At 39.5% G+C, this 26,864-nt stretch overlaps 1 protein-coding gene across 1 annotated transcript in view; it reads right to left on the bottom strand.

Moving 5' to 3' along the window:
• The window catches only part of MOB3B (MOB kinase activator 3B), a 241,058-nt gene that overhangs the window by 25,173 nt on the left and 189,021 nt on the right, over positions 1-26,864 (bottom strand). The window contains exon 3 of the mRNA XM_053702591.1: positions 26,042-26,244. Coding sequence (XP_053558566.1) covers positions 26,042-26,244 — 203 coding nt within the window. The remainder of the gene's footprint in view (positions 1-26,041; positions 26,245-26,864) is intronic.

The raw sequence follows: 26,864 nt of genomic DNA, 5'->3' as shown, positions 1-26,864 counted from the left end.
TGTTTTACCAAACCGCGACAAACTAATGGTCTTTTGTCTTTATAACCGAGTTACTATTATAAAAAATGTATTCAGGTTTTAATGTAACAATGTATCACTGTGTCTGGTTGTTTTAACATGTTAAGTGATTGTTACATTTACGGTGTGATAGCGTAAAGGAAGCACAATAGATCCTCACACCCATCTTTGACAAAGCGCCAGAAGGGCGTGAAATGCATCAGATGATGTCACCCTCCATATGTACCTACGCTCCAGGTCACTGTCTGTTTATTGAGGCTGACTTGTTTTATTATGTTTGAAATAAAAGATATGTTTTACTCCATAGCGCTCTAACAGTTTAATGACTTCTTCTACGTTGTCACTGTACCTCTGGCTGTGCGTTTAGGGGCCATACTTCTGCTTTATATGTGCAGCTGCTAGCTACGGCTTGATAGCGATTTTGCTCCAGAGGAGACACTGGAGCGGTTCCACTGCACCCGTATGGTTAAGAAGTTTTTCCCCTCCAGAACTTGGGGCATATCTATCAAGCTCCGTACGGAACTAGAAACACCAGTTATGAAGCAGCGGTCCTTTCACCCTCATGAGAGCTCCGCCCATATACCTTTAAATGTTCAGCAGCTACATGCAACGTTGCTTGGTAATTTTTCCCCAGTATCACTGGAATTCCCAGCTCCGTTACAAGCACTTCTACGCAACTCTCCTACTGAGAACCTAAGCTTTGAGGATTGGCCGTCACCGGTGACGTCATACGCCGACGGCACACACCCACCTAGCCAGACAACCTTGCTCACGCTGAGAGACGGACTTCTCACACGCTGTGCGGAACAGCAACAGGGGGCAAGTGAACAGCAGGCTTTGTATCTAAACCGGAACCAATTCCTCCGGTCTCACAGAGACATCGCAATTAAGTTAACTCTCTTGCCCGTTAAAGTAATTTTGTGCCAGATCTTACGCTAATGATACAGATACAGCGCAACACCTCCTATACCTTTGTGCACTTCTCTGTCACTCTCTCTCAGCCTGGGTCCTCTGGTCACGCAGCGTCCGAGTCTGCCTGTCATGTACGTCAAACACTGACCGTGTCTTCTGCCATAATATTGAAACAAAGTTATATAAAACAATAACTTATCTCCTCCTGGCTTATCATTTAACCAACTGACGCTCTGCATATTTAAACCTGTTAACCAAGTGTATCATTTTACCAACTGAGGCTCTGCATATTTTAACCTGTTACCCAAGTGTATTATTCAATATGTTAAGCAGCTTGTATACTACACTGAATTAACTCTAAACGATCAGACCACACCTCTTCACATGTGACATAGGTTTGGAATATCTGAACTTCAGGACCCAAAGATTAGGGTCATTCTGTCTGAAGTTTCTCACCTCATAACATTTTGTTGTACACACTGATAATACTGTGTTGTAATCTCCTAGTGCCATTCTCCTAGCCTGGTGCCAGTATTTAAGTGTGCATAACTAACACATATATATTTACTCTATCTAAATCCGCAGTTGTGGTCTAAACCTTAAGGAATAACCTCCTTCTATTTCTAGGGACAGAGCAGTCCTGACAGAATGTGATAGGCTAATTAAAAAATTCCTCAAATTTAATATGAATTTATCACAATAATTACAGCACCAGATAGATAATTCAATTGTGTGACTTCTACAGTATATGCAAGTCCAAAAAAATCACTAGAGTCTGCTCCCCTTCTTCTGTGAATAGTAAAAAAGAGGACGCCTCATAGTGTAACTTTCATCTCCTTGAGTTACGCTATGAGGCACCCTCTTTTTTTACTTTTCAAGAGACATATAGGGGCATATTTATAAAGCTCTGTATGGAGCTTGATGCCCTGTGTTTCTGGCGAGCCTTCAAGCTCGCCAGAAACACAAGTTATGAAGCAGCGGTCTAAAGACCACTGCTCCATAACCTGTCTGCCTGCTCTGAGGTGGCGGACAGACATCGCCGGAAATCAACCTGATCGGGTTGATTGACACACCCTGCTAGCGGCCGATTGGCCGCGAATCTGCAGGGGGCGGTATTGCACCAGCAGTTCACAAGAACTGCTGGTGCAATGATAAATAGGCCCCATAATCTCTTTTAACATCGGAGTGCAGTTTTCCTACATAGTTAGTGTTCCACTCTACAGGTAGTATTCTTGTCACAATTAGCTGGTGCATGATCGGCCTCTCACTAGATTCTAAAGAGATCCCTGGGCTGGTGAGATTCTTTAAGAATGCTCACCAGCCCTTTCATTTCCCAGGTGGAATTATATAAAGCCACTTGGTACCCTGAAAGCAGGGTGTCTCGCTAAGGCACGCATACTGCATGTTTGTATGGGAAGGGCATGCATACATTACAAAAGGCAATGGATTATAAAACTTTTTTTGAGTTACTCTTTAATTCCAACTTAAAGGGACATTAAACACGGAATAAATTTCCTTTACATTATTCCCTGCCTCTGTCTAGTCAAGGGTGTTGCAATGTTGAAATCTATCTTTCACTGCATTCCAGTGTTGATGTGTATGCACATTTGCAGCAACTCTCCTTCAGATACCCGCAGTCGACCTAGGTTACAAAATCATGGCAGCCATAGTTAGAGAAAAGAATATAAAAAGTTTAGGGCTAGATTACGAGTGGAGCACAATTAAACTGCTCCACTCAGTAATACCAGCGCCTGTAAATGTGCGCTGGTATTACAAGTAAGGCGCAATGTAAACGCAACTTTGCGTTTGCATTGCCTAGAAGCCTTGCACTCACGAGAGAGCTCCAATGGGAGCCTCATTCTCATGCTGTCAGACATGGCAAACCACTTAGCGCAGTGCATGGGGCAATTTACGCAGGGCTGGGCAGCAATAATTAAATATATATGAATATATAAATAAATGAGTATATGCACATATTAGCACATAAATATACTGTATATGTTTATAAGCATATATATATTTAGAGTAAAAACACAGTCCCCATTTTCAGTGCTGTTTTTTTTTTCTCAAACACCTCACATCACCTCACTTTAACCCCTTATAACTGCTTTGTGTATTTTTTTAATGAAAAAAATAAAAATGCTCATATTTTTTATTTATTCTAAAGAACTGTCCAATTTGGGCAACTTTTTGGGGGGCAATTTGGGCAACTTTTTTTTACTTACCAGATGTCTGACCTCTAGTTAATTGTGCTTGGCGAAAAGTGAAACTGTAAGCCCATGGGAGCATTAACCAGACACATGTAATGGCTGGTTATTTAGCGTGCGCCCATAAAGGGGCAAACTTGCCCCTTTTACGGGCGCACGCTAAAGTAGTACTCCACTTGTAATCTAGCCCTTAGTGTTTAATGTCCCTTTAATATAGGCAAGTTATTTTTTGTTTTCCATTAAAACTGAAATAAAGTCGCATTACTGAGTTATGCTTTATCATCACTATCTATTTTTATTCCAGCATACTGAATATTTTATACAATTTCTTCCCTGAGCTTTCTAAATTCAAATATTCTATGAAGCATTACCTAAAAGGGACATTAAAGTATACAAATACATTGCTTATATGTGTTAGAATGCTTTAGTACTGCACTATCAATTCCATATAACTGCACCCATTTCCGCAGTTCTAGAGCAGCAATGCGCTACTGGGAGTTAGCTTAATTCATTTGTGAGAGAATGACAAGAGGCATATGTGTACCAATTAGCAGCTAGCTCACAGTAGTGTATTGTTGCTCATTAGCCTCCCTAGGTATGCTTTTCAACAATGGATACTACTAGAACAAAGTTAATTTGTTGTCAAACATAAATTAAAAAGTCTTAAAGGGACACTGAACCCAAAAAAAAATATTTTGTGATTCAGATAGAGCATGAAATTTTAAGCAACTTTCTAATTTACTCCTATTATCAAATTTTCTTTATTCTCTTGGTATCTTTATTTGAAATGCAAGAATGTAAGTTTAGATGCCGGCCCATTTTTGGTGAACAACCTGGGTTGTCATTGCTGATTGGTGGATAAATTCATCTACCAATAAAAAAGTGCTGTCCAGAGTTCTGAACCGAGAAAAAAGCTTAGATGCCTTCTTTTTCAAATAAAGATAGCAAGAGAACGAAGAAAAAATGATAATAGGAGTAAATTAGAAAGTTGCTTAAAATGACATGCTCTATCTGAATCACAAAAGAAGAAATTTGGGTTCCGTGTCCCTTTAAAATTGAATTTGGTAGCTTATGCATGAAAGTTTATTTTTTGCTTCCTTGTCCCTTTAAAAAGATTATTAAAACTACTTATAGGTAACCTTATATCAAGAAACAATACCATGTTTACAATGTAATTACTGTCATATAGTTAGGCACGTCCTGAGCTTCCATAACCTGCTTGTCATTAAAGGGACATGAACCCCAATTTTTTTCTTTCATGATTTAGAAAAAGCGTGCAATTTTGAACAACTTTCTAATTTACTTCTATTATATAATTTGTTTCAGTCTCTTGATATTCTTTGCTGAAAAGCATATCTAGATAGGCTCAGTAGCTGATGATTGGTAGGTGCACATAGATGCCTCGTTTGATTGGCTCACCCATATGCATTGCTATTTCTTCAACAAAGGATATCTAAAAAATAAAACTAATTAGATAATAGAAGTAAATTTGAATCTTGTTTAAAATTACATTCTCTAACTGAATCATGAAAGAAAAATTTTGGGTTTAGTGTCCCTTTAAGTTTGAAATATAAAAAAAAGGAATTTTCTGACAGAAACAGTTAAATGCCCACTGCAGTTTACAGTATAGTTACTCAAAAGAGCAATAACTCTGAGTAACAATTATTCCAAACTCAATGATTCTGAAAGGAAAGCAGCTGTAGACCAAACGGCCCACCAGGCCTGCCCTATATTTACAGCTGGTTAGTCATTAAACATCCAGATGTGCACAATGATCCGTAATTATTGCAGTGAGTAACCAGCATTTGTACACTAAATACAGGTTTCCTTTGTGTGTTTGCAAGCAGTGGTTAGGCTTGGGATGTCTGTTATGTTAGTTTGGGAGTTAGAGAAATGTTATGTCACATGCCTTTTATATAAGTATATAATTAGAAAGCTAGATTACCAACAACAAGCTTGCAGGGGTGCAGTGTCTGCTATACAAAAAAATACAGAATAAACAAGGACAAGTAATACTACAGTCTACTAAAGAGTTGTTAAAGGGACAGTATACACTAATTTTCATATAACTGCATGTAATATACACTACTATAAAGAATAATATGCACAGATACTAATCTAAAAATCCAGTATAAAACCTTTTAAAAACGTACTTAGAAGCTCCCAGTTTAGTACTGTTCATGATGTTAGGCTGGGACACCCAGTGAAAGGGGCTGGAAAACGAATAAGAGCAGACACTCCCCCCCTCCCCTGTATATGGAAAGACAGATAACATAAACAAGAGCTAGCAGGAGTCTGTAAACACATGTATACATCTGACACTTTTGGGCTTGGTTAGGAGTCTGAAAATCATCACAATGTTATTTAAAAAATAAGCAAAATTATACATTGTTACAAAAACACTCCCAGGTGGGCTGTATAAATGGATCATCTACAAAACATTTATGCAAAAGAAAAATCCAGTGCTAGATTTATCAATTTTTGGACAGACATGGTTTACATGAGAACCTTTATGTATTTCATTGCAAGCTGTAGTGCACATTTGTTCCCCATATCTAGCACTACACAAGTGACTGCTCATGCAATCACATGCCCTGCTCTCGCACAACCTATTGACTCATATGACCCGGGCGATTATTATTCGCTAAATTGGAGGAGAGGGTTTATAGATCAGTTGCAGGCTCAGATGAATCAACCTGCAACCGTTAGGGGCATTCATCATGTGATAAATAATCTCAGTTTAGTTGCTGGCATAGCTGTGCTTAGGTTGATTATCAACACAAACACAGACTAATTCAGGCATGTATATACGTATAGTCGTTCTGTTTTCACAAGGGGAGTGGTTTCAGACAGACTAACAAAAATTAAAGGCTATCTCAGGTGGCTTTTCCACACATTGTCACAATATTACACACCTGGGGAATTTATGGACTCCCAAAACACTTATAGGCTCATGAAAGCTTTCATTGTTGCATCTAAATAAGGGTAATCTAACTTGTATTACAATCTTTTAAAAAATCTATATTAATGTTAAAATAAAATCTGTTTAAAATAAAATCTGTGGAGGAGTGCCCTCTTCACCTACACAGCTGTGGGAGTTAACCACATCAGCAAGTGAGCAATCTGTCCCTAAAGATAATGTGCACAAACATTAATTTCCTGTTACTACAAATATTTTATATGATACTTCCAAGAGGACAAAGAGCAAAACTGGATCCAGGAAGCTTAAATGCGAATAGTTTATTTAGCAGCATAGGTGTAAGGAAGGCAATCAAAAACACCTGGCGCATTTCGCGCATGTGCACATTCGCTTTATCAGAGGCTGACGATTTTATGTGCATGGAAGCCTAAATAGGGGCCGGTAGCCAATCACCTTGACAGGTACTTATTCAAATAGTAAGGTGTCAAATGACAAGGTGTCAAATTATCACCGGTAGAGGCTAGCGAATCCTATATAAGCTTTGTTATTTTTATCCTAGTTTTTCTATATAAAATTATTCGAGGTCTTTTTTACTTAAATAATTTCCTCATTGCTCATTGAATGAAAAATAAGTATTTGATGAATAATATGTACATTACTATTTTGTTTGTATGCACATCTTTTGGTAAGTAGTCTTAAAATGTTATATTAGAATTTATATGAGCAGGGAGTGTATATAGGATTCGCTAGCGGTGATAATTTGACACCTTATCATTTGACACCTTACTATTTGAATAAATACCTGTCAAGGTGATTGGCTACCGGCCCCTATTTAGGCTTCCATGCACATAGAATCGTCAGCCTCTGATGAAGCGCCAAACGCGTCAGGTGTTTTTGATTGCCTTCCTTACACCTATGCTACTTTGTTGAAAAAACTACTCACATTTAAGCTTCCTGGCACCGGTTTTGCTCTTTGTCCTCTTGGAAGTGTTTACAGATTTAGCGGAAGGGAAAACCGATGTCTTGCTTACTGAAGCCTTAAGTCCTCCCAATAGCTGATTGGTGCACCATACCTTCCATTATTGCCTACCCCAAGATCCGGCGCCTATCGTAGGCATGTACGCTCTGACGTCAGAGAAGGTGGAGAGCCCACCGAGAAGACCAGAGGGCTTCCTCGGCTGACTGGAATCGCCAACAGAAGTTGTCCACTGCACAGTATACCACACGCACCATACTAAAGGGATAATATAAGTACAAATACTGACTGTATCGGAATCCAGCCTCATAATTAGAGACTAACACTTTTGACATTTGCATAATATATTCCAGATATTTATCTGTTTGTACTCGTTACATAAGGACTTCCTTGGTACCGAGAACTGACACCAAGTGTTATAAACCAAAGTTACATTCCCTTTGGTCTCGTTAGAGGCGTCACACACTTGTGTATATTTGAACTTTGCTGAAATTGCAATTTGTGTTTTTGTAGTTATATGTTTTATATGATAGACTGATTTGTTTTTTTTGTGTTTTTTTGGAGTTATATGTTTTATATGATAGACTGATTTGTTTTTTTGTGTTTTTTTTGGAGTTATATGTTTTATATGATAGACTGATTTGTTTTTTTGTGTTTTTTTGGAATTATATGTTTTATATGATAGACTGATTTGTTTTTTTGTGTTTTTTTGGAGTTATATGTTTTATATGATAGACTGATTTGTTTTTTTGTGTTTTTTGGAGTTATATGTTTTATATGATAGACTGATTTGTTTTTTAGTTTAAAGGGACATTATACACTCATTTTTTCTTTGCATAAATGTTTTGTAGATGATCTAATTTATATAGCCCATAAAGTTTTTTTTTTTAAATGTATAGTTTTGCTTATTTTTAAGTAACATTGCTCTGATTTTCAGACTCCTAACCAAGCCCCAAAGTTCTATGAGAATACCGTCAGCTACCTTCTCCAGCTTGCTGCTGTTTGTATAAAGGGTCTTTTCATATGCAAAAGAAGGGGGAGGGGGGAGTGTCTTATTTCCCACTTGCAGTGGGCTTTCCAGCTACCTTTTCAACAGAGCTAAACTAAGAACTTCTAAGTAAGTTTTTAAACAGTTTTATACTGGATTTTTATATCAGTATCTGTGCATCTTATTCTTTATAGTAGTGTCTATTACATGCAGTTATATGAAAATGAGTGTATACTGTCCCTTTAATGTTCTTTTAGTGTAATACAAGTATATATTTATAATATAATGTAAACTGAGAATTGCTTATACACAATGAGGCCCATTTATCACGCTCTGTATGGAGCTTGTGGGCTCGTGTTTCTGGCGAGTCTTCAGACTTGCCAGAAACAGCAGTTATGAAGCAGCGGTCTAAAGACCATAACGCTGTCCACCTGCTCCGAGCAGGCGGACAGGAATCGCCACAATTCAACCCGATCGAGTACGATCGGGTTGATTAACACCTCCCTGCTGGCGGCCCATTGTGAGCTACTGGTGCAATGCTGAATATGGAGATCGTATTGCTCTCTGCATTCAGCGAGGTCTTGCGGACCCGATGCGCAAGACCTTTGATACATAGGCCCCAATGTTACAACAGATGAGGGTTGCAACTCCCCATAGAATTACAACACCCATTTCTGATGTTCTGTAATGAACTAGTGACATGTGATGTCATGGATTGATGTAATTAATACATTTGTCTTGATCAATTTTTCCTAAACTGTCGAACCTTACTGGTCAAATAAATAAAGATTTACAGAAAATAATAAAAAAAAATCATAGTTTGCACAAATTTCTGGTGATGTCACATAAAGAAAGTTAATCTAATATAAGATACTTATAACTATGTTAATTCTTATTAACATTATTTGCATAAATTTGCTGTTAAAAATGTTTACAAAAGCATCTTAAAGGGACAGTGTACCGCAAAATGTATTCCCAATTATCCCTTTTACCCGTTGGAGTATATTTAATTGTTTACAAATAGCTCCTTTGTTTTTTATTTTGGCATTTGAAATAGCTGATTTTGTCTGTGGATCTCCACATGCACTGAACATTTCAATACTTAAGTCATGTAAATGTAGCCAGACGAAGAAATAACACTTCCAGTGTAAGGTATGAGTTATAAGTAATAAAATACTAATTCTTACTAAGTCTTGGCATTCGGTATACAGGCAGAGATAAGATAAGGAAAACATGTGTGTGTAAAGTGATAAAATAAGGAGCTCTGGTTTCCCTGCAAGCTCAGCCCACTGTAATGGGTTGTGGTGTCAAAAAACAAAATCATCTATTTCATATACAAAAATAAACTTATAGGGTTACATTTTCATCATTTTAAAAGGTAACATTTTAGCCTGAGAGCTGTTTAACTGGTTCTATAGGGTTCTGGATATGAAGGAGAGTATAATGCTCACAAAGATTTTGTGTGATTTCTCTCCATGCCAGTGAGTTTTTGATCATCAGGCCCTAAGAGAGGTCAGATATGTACAGTAGAATACAGAGAATCACAGTATAGAATGAGGTAATGTTATGCTAGATACACAACACTAGAGGGCAGCATTGTAACAGGAGCTTTAGGTTGGTCTTGTGTGATCTGACTGTTCTGCAGCAGGTGACACACTTGTTTGTTATGCAAACATCTACTTTTGTAATTCCCTTGTTAATTCAGGAACATGGTGGCGTTCTGTGTCCTTTTAAACATCCCTAATTTAATATCTTAAAACTGCATTTATACAATTATTTACATTATCAAGCAAGTGTGTTCCCCTTTGATGTAATTATTACATTCAGTAAAGAACTTTCCACACACCTTCTGCAAACAATCTACTCCTGATATGGCAAACTGCATAAAGGCACATTTAAAAGGCCACACATCAGAGGTTACTTGTAACATTGTGTGATACGTGCTTCTGAGAACTATGCCCTTGTAGCCAGCAAATGCTACTACACCATTTTACACACCTCTGTTGGTACTGAGGAAAATAAAAACAGGATACTATGAAAGATTATTTAAAACCTACATTCATTTGTTTTGCTAATGAAGAGGAATACTAATACTAGAAAACAATATATGACAAACTAATAAACAGATAATTAAAAACCAACAATAGTAATGGAAGACAAAGATTATAACAAGTATATGAAGGTAGTTTATTAAGCTCTCTATAAAAATCCTTTTGTCTTGCTTTTCAGTCACAGGGTGACAACATCTTAAAGCTAAAAGTGCCCCAGCATTTAATTATGTTGTTCTCCTCAAGATGGTCTAGCCAAGGTCAGGGACTTTCTTTGCAAACCAGTTATTTCCTACATATGCCTGGGTTGCGTCACAGATTTTTGAGTGATAAATGTGAGTTACAGCTACAGCTCCCATCATGTAGTGCTCAAATAAATCGAAGTCGATGTTGAGTGTATACTTACACACATGTGTGGACCCACAAGCACACCTACAAGGACTGGCTAATTAAAGGGACAGTCTAGTCCAAAATAAACTTTCATGATCCAGATAGAGAATGTAATTTTAAACAATTTTCCAATTTACTTTTATCACCAATTTTGCTTTGTTCCCTTTGTATTCTTAGTTGAAAGCTAAACCTAGGAGGTTCATATGCTAATTTCTAAGCCCTTGAAGGCCGCCTCTTCTCTCAGGGCATTTTTACAATTTTTCACCACTAGAGGGTGTTAGTTCACGTGTGTCATATAAACACTATGCTCACGCACGTGGAGTTCCAGTGAGCCAGCTCTGATTGGCTAAAATGGATGTCTGTCAAAAGAACTGAAATAAGGGGGCAGTTTGCAGAGGCTTAGATACAAAGTAATTACAGAGGTAAAAAGTGTATTTATATAATAACTGTGTTGGTTGTGCAAAACTAGGGAATGGGTAATAAAGGGATTATCTATCTTTTCAAACAATAAAAATTCTGGTGTAGACTGTCCCTTTAAGTTTAAACACATGTGTCTAGTCCACTTTAGGAACTGAAAATGTAGAAACTAACGCCTAGATTTAGAGTTTTACGGCCAAAGGGGTGCGTTAGCTACGCATGCTTTTTTCTGGCCGCACCTTTTAAATACCGCTGGTATTTAGAGTTCACAGAATGGCTGCGTTAGGCTCCAAAAAAGGAGCGTAGAGCATATTTACCACAACTGCAACTCTCGATACCAGCGGTGCTTACGGACGCGTCCAGCTTAAAAAACGTGCTCGTGCACGATTCCCCCATAGGAAACAATGGGGCAGTTTGAGCTGAAAAAAAAAACCTAACACCTGCAAAAAAGCAGCGTTCAGCTCCTAACGCAGCCCCGTTGTTTACTATGGGGAAACACTTCCTAAGTCTGCACCTAACACTCTAACATGTACCCCGAGTCTAAACACCCCTAACCTTACACTTATTAACCCCTAATCTGCCGCCCCCGCTATCGCTGACCCCTGCTAAAATAGTTAAAATAATTACAAAATTACCTGTAAAATAAATCCTAACCTAAATTACAATTAAACCTAACACTACACTATCATTAAATAAATTAAATACAATACCTACAAATAACTACAATTAAATAAACTAACTAAAGTACAAAAAATAAAAAAGAACTAAGTTACAAAAAATAAAAAAATATTTACAAACATTAGAAAAATATTACAACAATTTTAAACTAATTACACCTACTCTAAGCCCCCTAATAAAATAACAAAGACCCCCAAAATAAAAAAATGCCCTACCCTATTCTAAATTAAAAAAGTTCAAAGCTCTTTTACCTTACCAGCCCTGAAAAGGGCCATTTGCGGGGCATGCCCCAAATAATTCAGCTCTTTTGCCTGTAAAAAAAAACATACAATACCCCCCCCAACATTACAACCCACCACCCACATACCCCTAATCTAACCCAAACCCCCCTTAAATAAACCTAACACTAAGCCCCTGAAGATCTTCGTACCTTATCTTCACCATGCCAGGTTCACCGATCCGTCCTCCGAAGTCTTCATCCAAGCCTCCGAAATCTTCATCCAAGCCCAAGCGGGGGCTGGCGATCCATAATCCGGCTGAAGTCTTCTATCAAGCGGCGGCTGAAGAGGTCCAGAAGAGGCTCCAAAGTCTTCCTCCTATCCGGGCAGAAGAGTAGATCCGGACCGGCAACCATCTTCTTCAAAGCGGTGACAAGCGGCTCCATGTTGAAGACCTCCGGCGCGGATCCATCCTCTTCTTGCGACGTCCTAAGTCCGAATGAAGGTTCCTTTAAGGGACGTCATCCAAGATGGCGTCCCTCGAATTCCGATTGGCTGATAGGATTCTATCAGCCAATCGGAATTAAGGTAGGAAAATTCTGATTGGCTGATGGAATGAGCCAATCAGATTCAAGTTCAATCCGATTGGCTGATCCGATCAGCCAATCAGATTGAGCTCGCATTCTATTGGCTGTTCCGATCAGCCTCTTCTGGACCTCTTCAGCCACCGCTTGATAGAAGACTTCAGCCGGATTATGGATCGCCAGCCCCCGCTTGGGCTTGGATGAAGACGGAGGCTTGGATGAAGACCTCGGAGGACGGATCGGTGAACCTGGCATGGTGAAGATAAGGTAGGAAGATCTTCAGGGGCTTAGTGTTCGGTTTATTTAAGGGGGGTTTGGGTTAGATTAGGGGTATGTGGGTGGTGGGTTGTAATGTTGGGGGGGGTATTGTATGTTTTTTTTTACAGGCAAAAGAGCTGAATTATTTGGGGCATGCCCCGCAAATGGCCCTTTTCAGGGCTGGTAAGGTAAAAGAGCTTTGAACTTTTTTAATTTAGAATAGGGTAGGGCATTTTTTTATTTTGGGGGTCTTTGTTATTTTATTAGGGGGCTTAGAGTAGGTGTAATTAGTTTAAAATTGTTGTAATATTTTTCTAATGTTTGTAAATATTTTTTTATTTTTTGTAACAGTTCTTTTTTATTTTTTGTACTTTAGTTAGTTTATTTAATTGTAGTTATTTGTAGGTATTGTATTTAATTTATTTAATGATAGTGTAGTGTTAGGTTTAATTGTAACTTAGGTTAGGATTTATTTTACAGGTAATTTTGTTATTTTTTTTAACTATTTTAGCTATTAAATAGTTATTAACTATTTTATAGCTATTGTACCTGGTTAACATAAATACAAAGTTGCCTGTAAAATAAATATTAATCCTAAACTAGCTACAATATAATTATAATTTATATTGTAGCTATATCAGGGTTTATTTTACAGGTAAGTATTTAGCTTTAAATAGGAATAATTTATTTAATGAGAGTTAATTTATTTCGTTAGATTTAAATTATATTTAACTTAGGGGGGTGTTAGTGTTAGGGTTAGACTTAGCTTTAGGGGTTAATACATTTATTATAGTAGAGGCGAGCTCCGGTCGGCAGATTAGGGGTTAATAATTGAAGTTAGGTGTCGGCGATGTTAGAGAGGGCAGATTAGGGGTTAATACTATTTATTATAGGGTTAGTGAGGCGGGAGTGAGGCGGATTAGGGGTTAATAACTTTATTATAGTAGTGGTGAGATGCGGTCGGCAGATTAGGGGTTAATTATTGTAGGTAGCTGGCGGCGACATTGTGGGGGGCAGATTAGGGGTTAATAAATATAATATAGGGGTCGGCGGTGTTAGGGGCAGCAGATTAGGGGTACATAGGGATAATGTAGGTTGAGGCGGTGTACGGAGCGGCAGATTAGGGGTTAATAATAAAATGCAGGGGTCAGCGATAGCGGGGGCGGCAGATTAGGGGTTAATACTATTTCTTATAGGGTTATTGAGGCGGGAGTGAGGCGGATTAGGGGTTAATAACTTTATTATAGTAGCGGTGAGATGCGGTCGGCAGATTAGGGGTTAATTATTGTAGGTAGCTGGCGGCGGCGACGTTGTGGGGGGCAGATTAGGGGTTAATAAATATTATGTAGGGGTCGGCGGTGTTAGGGGCAGCAGATTAGGGGTACATAGGGATAACGTAGGTGGCGGCGGTTTGCGGAGCGGCAGAGTAGGGTTAAAAAATTTTAATAGAGTGGCGGCGATGTGGAGGGGCCTCGGTTTAGGGGTACATAGGTAGTTTATGGGTGTTAGTGTACTTTAGAGCACAGTAGTTAAGAGCTGTATAAACCGGCGTTAGCCCAGAAAGCTCTTAACTCCTGGCTTTTTTCTGCGGCTGGAGTTTTGTCGTTAGATTTCTAACGCTCACTTCAGCCACGACTCTAAATACCGGCGTTAGAAAGATCCCATTGAAAAGATAGGATACGCAAATGGCGTAGGGGGATCTGCGGTATGGAAAAGTCGCGGCTGCAAAGTGAGCGTTAGACCCTTTCCTGACTGACTCCAAATACCAGCGGGCGGTAAAAACCAGCGTTAGGAGCCTCTAACGCTGGTTTTCACGGCTACCGCCCAACTCTAAATCTAGGCCTAATAATGCAAGGAAGTCTTTTAAAATAATGTATAAGCAGGAATCTTGTGGATAACTTGCAGCCTGTACAAACAAATAAATCATCATGTAGCAATGATGAGGGATAACATATTAAAGACCAGGCAGACACTATATTACTTCAAAAGCACTGGAGTTATCTCACTAATAATTTTGTAACACAAGGAGCTGTTTGCGCTTTGTTTACCACATTACAGGGTTTATTTGAAACACGTATGCTCTGTGGCTAGGGTTGCCACCTGTCCCTTAAAATACAGAACACTTATAAGTTACACATGCTGCAGGGAGGAATATGAATAGTGCTGTCCAGAAACACAATACATGTTCCTCCCTGCCCACCCTGCAGCATGTGTAACTCATAAGTGTCCAGGAAAACATGGCTGAGGTGGCAACCCTATCTGTGGCAATGAGAGCTATGCACATGTGCAATACTCTTTGTTTACCATCGAGAACCCAGGAGCATGGTCTTATTCAAGTTAATAGCTCATGTGATAAGGCCTCTGATTGGCCTAATAAAAAGAAATCAGCAATAAAGGCTGGACCAAGGCTACAGAAATAGGGTGTATTTAATTTACAACATACAAAAACACAAGAGAAGAGTGCACAAGAGAACTGTAAAAGGATTTTTGATCTTGCCAAATGCACTGTTACAATTTTGCATTATGGAAGTAATTCAACCTGCTTCATGAGCTGAGAAGACGTCTGTGAAACTTGATAAGAAGTTGATAGGAAACGGCTGAAAGAGGAGCCGCATCACACATCATTCCATTCCATGGCAGTGTCTAAATCCCCCCCAGGTGTACATATTTATTGATACGGCATCACAAACAACACATTCCATTCTGTTTGTTAGCAAGATAATGGAGCACTGTACTCGCCTATGCTGTTAAAAACTCAGTCATGGAATACTGATGTTATGATTAGTGAATAAGACTCAAAGGGACACTAAAGTCAAAACTAAACTTCCTGATTCAGATAGAGCAAGCAGTTTTAAGAGACTTTCCAATATACTTCAATTAGCAAATTATACACAGTCTTTTTTTTATGCACACTTTCTGAGGCAACAGCTCCTACTGAGCATGTGCAAGAGTTCAGTGTATATCACTCACAGTCAGATCATTTGGACAGCATACAAGAGTGTGATACCATGTACAAATAATCAATCAAGCAGTTAAAATATTAGCAGATCATATACTAAAGCTGTTCTTTTTTATTGCTTTCAGGGGAAAAAACATACACTTGTTTCCAGGCTACCTGATAAAAACTAACCATGTTAATATAAGAAACTAACGAGTATTATGACTAATTAACATATGTTTATCAAAACAACGTTCAGGGAAACTGGCAAAGTCACTGCTTGTTTACTACACTTATACTGTTCACAATCTATAGAAAAACTAGCGCTGAAAGAGATTTTGTTGTTTTCTGTTCATGTCAAGTGCTGTGCAGAGAGATAGAGGGGGCTTATAGTTGCAGGCTAGAGTCCTGACACCTACAAGAAATGAAGCAAGAGAGGTAGATTAAGAAAATAAGAGCTCGTTTCCAATAAGCCATTAAAAATGGAGCCGTAAGCTACCGAAGGTGCCGGCAGCTAAAAGTAATTTATGGCTCCAATTTAGTACCAGGTTTCCACTAAAATATTTTGCGCATTGCGTGCAGTCGCCCTTTTCATGTAGGTGTAAGTTAACGTTGTGTTCTTGGAAATTAATTAATTGCTATGGTAACCCGACCTTACACTATAAAATTGACGTTTAACGTCTGTGCTCCTTACCTGTGATCACCTCTAAACAAAAACAAAGATACACTTATTTATAATACAGATTTTTACATATAAGCAAATACTATTTTTTATTAGAATTATATTTTCCACTTTATTAATATATGTAATACATATGTAATATGTATTGTTGCCCTAGGCATAGGTCTAGTTTGAATTTTGTGGATATATACTTGCATAAATTGTTATATGTAAATACATACTGATTAAGAACATAAGTGCAACTATTTCTATACATGGAACAACAATAAATATTACATATTTCAGTTATTTTCTACATTGAAACACTTGCATTATATGCAAGATTTTAAATTTCAATGGGAACCAAGAATCAAAAAGCTCTTTTTTCCTCTTTTACACCTAGTTGAGCTGGGTGTAATTTCTGTCAATGTTTTGACGGTTTGCGCTTTTATTGGAAACCTTGTATAATTTATAGATTAACAGCTTCTAAAACTTTCTATGGGACACAAAAATGTCCGGCTGCCGAAATTGAGGTATAACTCTCCATTGGAAGCAGTTGATAAACAAAATTGCTTCCGATAGCATATTTGTCGGTTGGCGAGCGCACGCAAACCTAATTACGGTTCAATGGAAGCGAGCCCTAAGTGAGGAACAATTGATTAGTTCAGAACTGACACCAGATTGTAAACTAGTTGGACGTAGTCTAGATTCTGGTGTGTGCAAGACCTGCGCAGATTGATACCTGTATGCAAATGACACAGGGACCTACCAGATTTGTTTGCAGGGCCACTCACAAGCAGCACAAGGATTTGAACAAGCAGTTGTTGAGAGGAGACTTTGTTGAAACATTTTTACAAAGTGGTTTGTCACCTGCTTAGAGGAAGTTTCTCCCGTGTGTGATTACAGTGATCTGTCTTCATGCCAGTGTATGCCATCTTTAACAAGTAACAACCTTTAGTATGGCCTAATGTATGCTCATGTCTTTGTTTTATTGTAAGATCTCAATTAAAAGTGATCTGATTTCACAGCATTGTGGTGTTCTCTCCATTTCAGCACTAATAGGTACACTTGGCACTCTACCTGGCACAAAATAAATCTTATTCATTGCGTCTGTAGGCTAATTTGTTAATATACTTGTCACAAGGAGGGTGCACATGGCATGTATTTTGCAGTGTAGTATGATGCAGACATATACAGGGCATGATGTGGGCTTATACCTGAATTAAAGGTTGCAGAAGGTCTTAACAAGTAACTGGCACATATAAATTGTCAAGAATATGTATCTGATCTGTAGTCTTGCATGCAGTTGATATAAAATGGTTGCTGGGAATATGCATCTAGTTTCTCTTGCAAGGTGTATCCAGTCCACAGATTCATCCTTTACTTGTGGGATATTCTCATTCCCTACAGGAAGTAGCAAAGAGAGCACACAGCAAAGCTGTCCATATAGCTCCCCCTCTAGCTCCACCCCCCAGTCATTCTCTTTGCCGGCTCTAAGCACTAGGGTCTCTCTCGGGAGTGTAAAGTGAATGTGGTGTTAGAATTGTAGTTTTATTATCTTCAATCAAAAGTTTGTTATTTTAAATGGTACCGGTTTGTACTATTTACTCTCTAGCAGAAAAGTGATGAAGATTTCTGCTGAGAGGAAAATGATTTTAGCATGTTGTAACTAAAATCCACTGCTGTTCTCACACAGGACTGAGGAGTACCAGAAAACTTCAGTTGGGGGGAACAGTTTGCAGGGTGATCTGCAATAAGGTATGTTCAGTCATTTATTTCTAGACAAGACTGAGATAATGCTAGAAGAGACTGACAATATCCCCATGAGGGGAGGGTAAGCTATGTTCACAGACTTAGTAAGGAATTGAATGCTTACATAATAGGGCTAATATACTGGTTGACACTTATTCAGGGCAATCGATTGTTTGGCTAAGGAAAAATCGTTTTGCAAGACACTTTGAAAGCCCTTTTGGGTTCTTTCTGGGGTTATTAACACATGGCTGTTTTTTAGTCACTTAGGAGTGATTTACTAGGCCTTACAGCTCCGGAGTAGAGTGGGAGGGGCCTTAGAATTGCAGAGAAGTTCATGCTGTTTCACATGGAGGGTCCTGCTGATGTTTGACGGCCTAAAAGAAGCTATATTCCCCCAAATCTGATCCCTAAGGGCAGGTAGGGCCACTGCAAGGCTGTGGCAAGGTGCTGTAGTGATTTAACTGGGTGTTGGCTTTAGGCTGCTCCGGTTTGGGCATTAAGGGGTTAATCGTTTTGAAACTTGTGGTGCAATCTTATTAAGGCTTTAGCTACATACTGTGAAAATTTCAGAAAGATTGATGCATTTTTCACTGTTTTGTAAAATTGTGTGCTCTTTTTATCTCTTAAAGGCACAGTAACGTTTTTTCAAATTGCGTTTTTTATTTGATTAAAGTGATTTCCAAGCCTGTTTGTGTACTGTACTAGCCTGTTAAACATGTCTGACACTAAGGAAAATCCTTGTTCAATGTGTTTAGAAGCCATGGTGGAACCCCCTCTCAGAATGTGTCCCACTTGTACTGATATGTCTATACACTTTAAAGATCATATTGTTGCACTTAAGAATGTGGCCCAAGATGATTCTCAGACTGAAGGTAACAAGGGTAGCCCGTCTGCCTCTCCCCAAGTGTCACAACCAGTTACGCCCGCGCAAGCGACGCCTAGTACCTCTAGTGCGTCTAACCCTTTTACATTACAAGACTTAGCAGCAGTCATGGATAATTCTCTTACAGCCTTCTTATCTAAACTGCCCGTGTTACCTGCAAAGCGTGATAGCTCCGTTTTAAGAACAGATTATGAGCATTCTGACGCTTTGGTAGCCGTATCCGATATACCCTCACAACGCTCTGAAGTGGGAGCGAGGGATTTGATGTCTGAGGGAGAAGTCTCTGATTCAGGAAGAGTTCCTCCTCAGACAGATTCAGATACATTGGCTTTTAAATTTAAACTAGAACACCTCCGTGTTTTACTTAGGGAGGTATTAGCTACTCTGGATGACTGTGACCCTTTGGTGATCCCAGAGAAATTGTGTAAAATGGACAAGTACCTAGAGGTCCCTGTTTACACGGATGCGTTTCCGGTCCCTAAGAGGATTGCGGATATCGTTACTAGGGAGTGGGATAGGCCAGGTGTCCCTTTTGTCCCCCCTCCTGTTTTTAAGAAAATGTTCCCCATATCTGACCCCATGCGGGACTCGTGGCAGACTGTCCCTAAGGTGGAGGGGGCTGTTTCTACACTAGCTAAACGCACAACCATACAAATTGAAGACAGTTGTGCTTTTAAAGACCCTATGGATAAAAAATTAGAGGGTTTACTTAAGAAAACTTTTGTTCAACAAGGTTTTCTTCTCCAACCTATTGCCTGCATTATTTCTGTAACTACTGCAGCTGCTTTCTGGTTTGAGGCGCTGGAAGACTCGCTCCAGACGGAGACCTCATATGAGGAAATTATGGATAGAATTAAGGCTCTAAAGCTAGCTAATTCTTTTATCACTGACGCCGAAAAATTCAGGTTTCGCCATTTTGGCGCGCAGGGCGCTATGGCTAAAGTCCTGGTCGGCCGATGTGTCGTCTAAATCCAAGCTTTTGAACATTCCTTTCAAAGGGAAGACCCTATTTGGGCCTGAATTGAAAGAGATTATTTCAGATATCACCGGGGGAAAAGGCCATGCTCTCCCTCAGGACAAAGCCTTTAAAACAAAGAACAAAGCTCATTTTCGTTCCTTTTGCAATTTCAGGAACGGCCCCGCTTCATCCTCTCCGGCTGCAAAGCAAGAGGGTAACGCTTCACAGCCCAAGGCAAACTGGAAACCTTACCAGGGCTGGAATAAAGGTAAACAGGCCAAAAAGCCTGCAGCTGCCACCAAGACAGCATGAAGGGGTAGCCCCTGATCCGGGACCGGATCTAGTAGGGGGCAGACTCTCTCTCTTCGCTCAGGCCTGGGCAAGAGATGTACACGATCCTTGGGCATTAGAGATTGTAGCCCAGGGATACCTTCTAGAATTCAAGGACTCTCCTCCAAGGGGAAGGTTCCACATTTCTCGTCTGTCTACAGATCAGACAAAGAAAGAGGCGTTTTTACGCTGTGTAGAAGATCTACATCCAATGGGAGTGATCCACCCAGTTCCAATTGCAGAACAAGGACTGGGGTTTTACTCAAGCCTGTTTGTGGTTCCCAAAAAAGAAGGAACTTTCAGACCAATCCTGGATCTCAAAATTCTAAACAAATTCCTCAGAGTCCCATCATTCAAGATGGAGACCATTCGGACAATCTTAATAATGATCCAGGAGGGTCAATATATGACTACCGTGGATCTAAAAGATGCATATCTGCACATTCCTATCCACAAAGATCATCACCAGTTTCTCAGGTTCGCCTTTCTGGACAAGCATTTTCAGTTTGTGGCTCTTCCTTTCGGGTTGGCCACTGCTCCCAGAATTTTCACAAAGGTGCTAGGGTCCCTCCTGGCGGTTCTAAGACCGCGGGGCATAGCAGTGGCACCTTACCTAGAAAACATCTTAATTCAGGCGTCAACTTTCCAAAGAACCAAGTCTCACACCGAGATTGTATTGGCCTTTCTGAGGTCTCACGGGTGGAAGGTGAACATCAAAAAACAGTTCTCCCTCCCCCCTCACAAGAGTTCCATTCCTAGGAACCCTGATAGACTCGGTAGAAATTAAAATATTTCTGACGGAGGTCAGAATGCTAAAACTCTTAACTACTTGCCGAGCTCTTTATTCCATTCCTCGGCCATCTGTGGCTCAGTGCATGGAGACAATCGGACTAATGGTTGCGGCAATGGACATAGTCCCTTTTGCTCGGATACACCTCAGACCACTGCAACTATGCATGCTCAAACAGTGGAATGGGGATTATGCAGATTTGTCTCCTCAAATTCAGTTGGACGAGGAGACCAGAGATTCTCTTCTCTGGTGGTTGTCTCAGGATCACCTGTCTCAAGGAATATGTTTCCGCAGGCCAGAGTGGATCATTGTAACAACCGACGCCAGTCTATTAGGCTGGGGTGCGGTCTGGGACTCCCTGAAAGCTCAGGGCTTATGGTCTCAGGAAGAAACTCTTCTCCCGATAAACATTCTGGAACTGAGGGCGATATTCAACGCTCTTCAGGCATGGCCTCAACTAGCGGCGGTCAAATTCATCAGATTTCAGTCGGACAACATCACGACTGTAGCTTACGTCAATCATCAGGGGGGAACAAGGGTTCCCTAGCGATGACGGAAGTAACCAAAATAATCAGGTGGGTGGAGGATCACTCCTGCCATCTCTCAGCAATTCACATCCCAGGAGTAGACAACTGGGAGGCGGATTTTCTAAGTCGTCAGACTTTTCACCCGGGGGAGTGGGAACTCCACCCGGAGGTATTTGCCCAGCTGACTCAGCTATGGGGCACCCCAGAGTTGGATCTGATGGCGTCCCGTCAGAACACCAAACTTCCTATCTACGGGTCCAGGTACCGGGATCCCAAGGCGGTATTGATAGATGCTCTAGCAGCGCCTTGGTCCTTCAATCTGGCTTATGTTTTTCCACTGTTTCCTCTCCTCCCGCGTCTGTTTGCTAGAATAAAGCAGGAGGCTTCAGTGATTCTGATAGCGCCTGCGTGGCCACGCAGGACTTGGCATGTCCCACCATGGACACTGCCAATGAGGCAGGATCTTCTAATACAGGGTCCGTTCAAGCATCCAAATTTAGTTTAGGATTCCCAGGATATTGTCCTTTCTCCAATAAGGATTGGAGAAAGGATTGTCAGTTAGTTCCTTAAAAAGGACAAATATCTGCTTTGTCTATCCTGTTACACAAGCGTCTGGCAGAGGTACCAGACGTTCAAGCGTTTGCTCAGGCTTTAGTCAGAATCAAGCCTGTCTATAAACCTGTGGCTCCGCCATGGAGTTTGAATCTAGTTCTTTCAGTTCTTCAAGGGGTTCCGTTTGAACCTTTACATTCCATAGACATTAAGTTGTTATCTTGGAAAGTTTTGTTTTTGATAGTTATCTCTTCTGCTCAAAGAGTTTCAGAATTATCTGCCTTACAGTGTGATTCACCTTACCTAGTGTTCCACGCAGATAAGGTAGTTTTGCGTATCAAGCATGGTTTTCTTCCTAAAGTTGTTTCTAACGAGAATATTAACCAGGAAATAGTTGTTCCTTCTCTGTGTCCTAATCCATCTTCGAAGAAGGAACGTCTATTACACAATCTTGATGTAGTTCGTGCTTTAAAGTTCTATTTACAAGCAACTAAGGATTTCAGACAAACATCTTCCTTGTTTGTTATCTATTCTGGTTAGAGGAGAGGTCAGAAAGCGACTGCTACCTCTCTTTCCTTTTGGCTGAAAAGCATCATCCGTTTGGCCTATGAGACTGCTGGCTAGCAGCCTCCTGAAAGAATTACTGCTCATTCTACCAGAGCAGTGGCTTCCACATGGGCTTTCAAAAATGAGGCTTCTGTTGAACAGATTTGTAAGGCAGCGACTTGGTCTTCACTGTATACTTTTGCCAAATTTTACAAATTTGATACTTTTGCTTCTTCGGAGGCTATTTTTGGGAGAAAGGTTTTACAAGCAGTGGTGCCTTCCGTTTAAGGTACCTGTCTTGTTCCCTCCCTTCATCCGTGTCCTAAAGCTTTGGTATCCCACAAGTAAAGGATGAATCCGTGGACTGGATACACCTTGCAAGAGAAAACAGAATTTATGCTTACCTGATAAATTACTTTCTCTTGCGGTGTATCCAGTCCACGGCCCGCCCTGGCATTTAAGTCAGGTAAAAAATTTTTTTGTTTAAACTACAGTCACCACTGCACCCTATGGTTTCTCCTTTTTCTTCCTAACCTTTGGTCGAATGACTGGGGGGTGGAGCTAGAGGGGGAGCTATATGGACAGCTTTGCTGTGTGCTCTCTTTGCTACTTCCTGTAGGGAATGAGAATATCCCACAAGTAAAGGATGAATCGGTGGACTGGATACACCGCAAGAGAAAGTAATTTATCAGGTAAGCATAAATTCTGTTTTTATGCTTCAAGGCGTAGCTGGCTACTTGCATGAGATCTGAGGTTTTATGGGCACAATACTGCTTACAGGGGTTGTAGGGGATATGCACCTGCTCTCAAGTGCTGGTCATGTTTAGGGTTGCCACCTTTCTTGGAAGAAAATACTGGACATGCTAATTAACATAAATTTGCATAAATAAATAAATAAACAGAATAACTCAAAAACTAAAGCTGATAGGACTGATTTTAAATGCTCATTTGTTTATAATCAGTACTCATCTTACTCAGAAGAAGTTTCACTTGACAGGGGCTTTCTTTCAATATTTATTTTTATTTTCTACATTGACATGAACCTTAAAATTACCGGCTGTGTCAGTAAAATACTGGCTGGGTGGCAACCCTAGTCATGTTGTCATTTAAAGGGGTTGCTTTAAACAGATTTTTATATCAGTATCTGTGCATATTATTCTTCATAGTAGTGTCTATTACATGCAGTTATATGAAAATTGGTGTATACTGTCCCTTTAACAAGAAGACAGATGTGTATATTGTAATTGAAATACCTTTTCTGTTGTAACTATCACATGAATGACATTCTGTATGATTTATTATCTTAAATAAAGTTTGAAAACCTGAAAAAAAGTTCTGGAGTAGACTGTCCCTTTATTTCTTCATGTGCACTAACACGACATGAGTTATCTTAAAGGGACCCTCTACTTGAAAATATTTACTGTTTAATAAAATAGATAATCCCATTATTACCCATTCCCCAGTTTTGCATAACCACTGTTTAATTAATACACTTTTTACCTCTGTGATTACCTTGTATCTAAGCCTATGCAAACTGCGTTGTATAGCTGTAAAAAAAAAAACCCGTCAAAAGGCACTGAGATAAGAAGCGACCTTTAATGGCTTATAAATTAGCATATGAGCCTACCTAGGTTTAGCTTTCAACAAAGAATACCAAGAGAACAAAGCAAATTTGATGATAAAAAAAATTGCAAAGTTGTTTAAAATTGCATGCCCTATCTGAATCATGAAAGTTTAATCTTGACTAGACTGTCCGTTTAAGCCCTTAACGCAACTAGACATATATATATATATACATCATGCTCATTGTACCGCATAACGTATATATACGTCCAAGCTGCAGGAAGCTCCAGCAGACTCGACTGTAAAGTTACAGCCAAGAGCTGGCGTTCCTAAGATCCAGGCAACTACCTGCATATGGAACCGGAGCATGATCAGTGCTCCAGTTCCATATGGAGGCAGGTGCCAGATTGTTACAGACGATAACACAGTATATATTACAAACATTCATACTGATAATGAGCAAAATGTTGCACTTTTCTAATGATACTGAGTATTCAGTGAGCACACTGTGCTGTATAATGATGTGAGTACACTATATACCCTGAGGAGTACACTGCTCTGTATAAGCAAGATGCATATATATATATACTCCTGATAAATATGCTGTGCTGTATAATGATGGAATATCTATACACTAAGGGGCCGATTTATTATAGTGCGAGCAGACATGATAAGCTGTCGGCATTTATCATTGCACAAGCAGTTCTTGTGAACTGCTTTTGCAATGCCGCCCCCTGTAGATTTGCGGCCAATCGGCCGCTAGCAGGAGGTGTCCATTAGCGAGATCATATAGGATCGGACAGATTGCTGTCTGCAGCCTCAGAGCAGGCGGACCAGTTATGGGGCAGCAGTCTAAAGAAACAGGGGCATCAAGCTACATTCGGAGCTTGATAAATCGGCCCCTAATAGTGAACATGCTGCACTGTATAATTATACTCATAAAATGACTATATAGGCACACTAGCTGCCTATGTATAGACAAGCTGCTATGGGCTCCCCTAACACTGGGGCCCTGGTTTCACTGCACCTGCTGCACCCATGGTAGTTCCGCCCTTTCTATACATCACAATAATGTTCTGGGGTTAATAAACTGATATGGGGTTTGATTTTATGAACGTTCCTAGAAGCACAACTGTTTTAACTTTCTACAATGAGATTTTTTTTACTGAAAAATTTTCTGCAGGTCATTTTGAAATTCAATTTTAAATAAGGCAGTTACACTAAAGCACCAGCTCAATTACAATGTGTTGGTAAACAGGAGAATAAAGCATTTTTTAATTTTTTAAGTTTTATAATATATTGCAGCAGTTGAAAATAGCATTGCAAATTAGCTGCATAGAATAAAAATACATTTTGTTAAGTTTTTTAAATGTCTCTTGAATAAATATGTTTCCTTTGCTCTTGGTCTAACTTCACATAATTATAAGGTAAAATATATAGTAATAAAAAGGTGCATTGCTCACAAGAACATCTTGCATTCAGTAGACACAGCTTTGCTGACTGGGAAAGACGGGTTAAAAAATCCCAATCCATATGCTGCCCCATATTTGACTGTTCTCTTTAAACATCACTCTGGCTGCACTGTATTAAGGAAAATTTACACAGCGCAGCCAGAACACAGCACTGGTTGAAAAGAACAGCTTGATGTCGACCAGCACAGCAAAGTTAAAGCACTAACAGTTCCTGCATGTGTCCTGTTGCATTTTCTGTGATAACATCTCACATCACAGCATGTTCTGCCTTGGGGTGAACGTTAACTGTCCCTTTAACAGAGGTTTGGGGATGCTTATGTTACTTTCTTTGTTTTACTATTTAGTAAACATGTTGATGTTACAAGTACAAGTAAGTAGCTAAAAAGTTATTTCGTACCTAAGCAGTAAAACATCAATATTTTCATTAGATTTCCACTCGCTTACGCTTTACTCACCAGAGGCTCTAATTCCTTTCGATCTATCAGGTTAAGTTCTGTTACAAAGTAATAAAAGTGCTTGTAGCAGGTATTGACGTGAGCTTCTGCTCCCATAATGATCATCCGGTCAAAGTGATGGATGTAAACGTGTACAAAGACCCGGAAAAGCCTGCAGAGGATCTTTTTGCAGATCTGAAGAAAGTTCTTTGGGAAGGGGACTCCTGGAAAACAAAAACACAAAATACTAATTATTTTATAACGGTAATACACCAACATTCTACTTACATCAGTGGAAAGCAAAACTTAACACCCATAAACTAACTATTGGTCGAGCTACTCAAACACTTTACTTCCCGCTTTAGAGACAATTATCCTGATAATCTGTATTTTGTAGCTAAAACATAACATTATGAACATTATCCATATTACTGCCCAATGTCCAGAGGAGTCAATGAATAATAAAGTAATGATTTAATTTTTTTTTACTTTTTTTCATTTATTCTGTTTATCCAATTTTAATGCACCTACAAAAGATGCTGTTAGGATGGCTGGGCAGTGTTAGACCTTATAATATGGCAGAGCTAGCAAAGACCCCATTCTGTTTCATTACATTTTGCATGAAAAAAATACAAAACAATATTCAATCTGGTTGATTTTTGGCTACCTTTTTTATACCAATTCATCAGAAATGTGCATTCACCAATGTCAAATTATTAATAAGATGTAACAAAGAAATCTAGTGATACTATGCTCTGAGTAAACACACAGAAAACTATGAGCTTTCACAGACTTTTTAATGGGTTGTTTTTAGGGCTAGTATTAAACCTAATGGGCAAAAGTA

The sequence above is a fragment of the Bombina bombina genome, chromosome 2 (genome assembly GCF_027579735.1).
Source record: "Bombina bombina isolate aBomBom1 chromosome 2, aBomBom1.pri, whole genome shotgun sequence".
In the NCBI taxonomy this organism is placed as follows: domain Eukaryota; kingdom Metazoa; phylum Chordata; class Amphibia; order Anura; family Bombinatoridae; genus Bombina; species Bombina bombina.
Note: the sequence above shows the minus strand (reverse complement) of the source record. Positions and strands in the feature narration are given on the sequence as shown.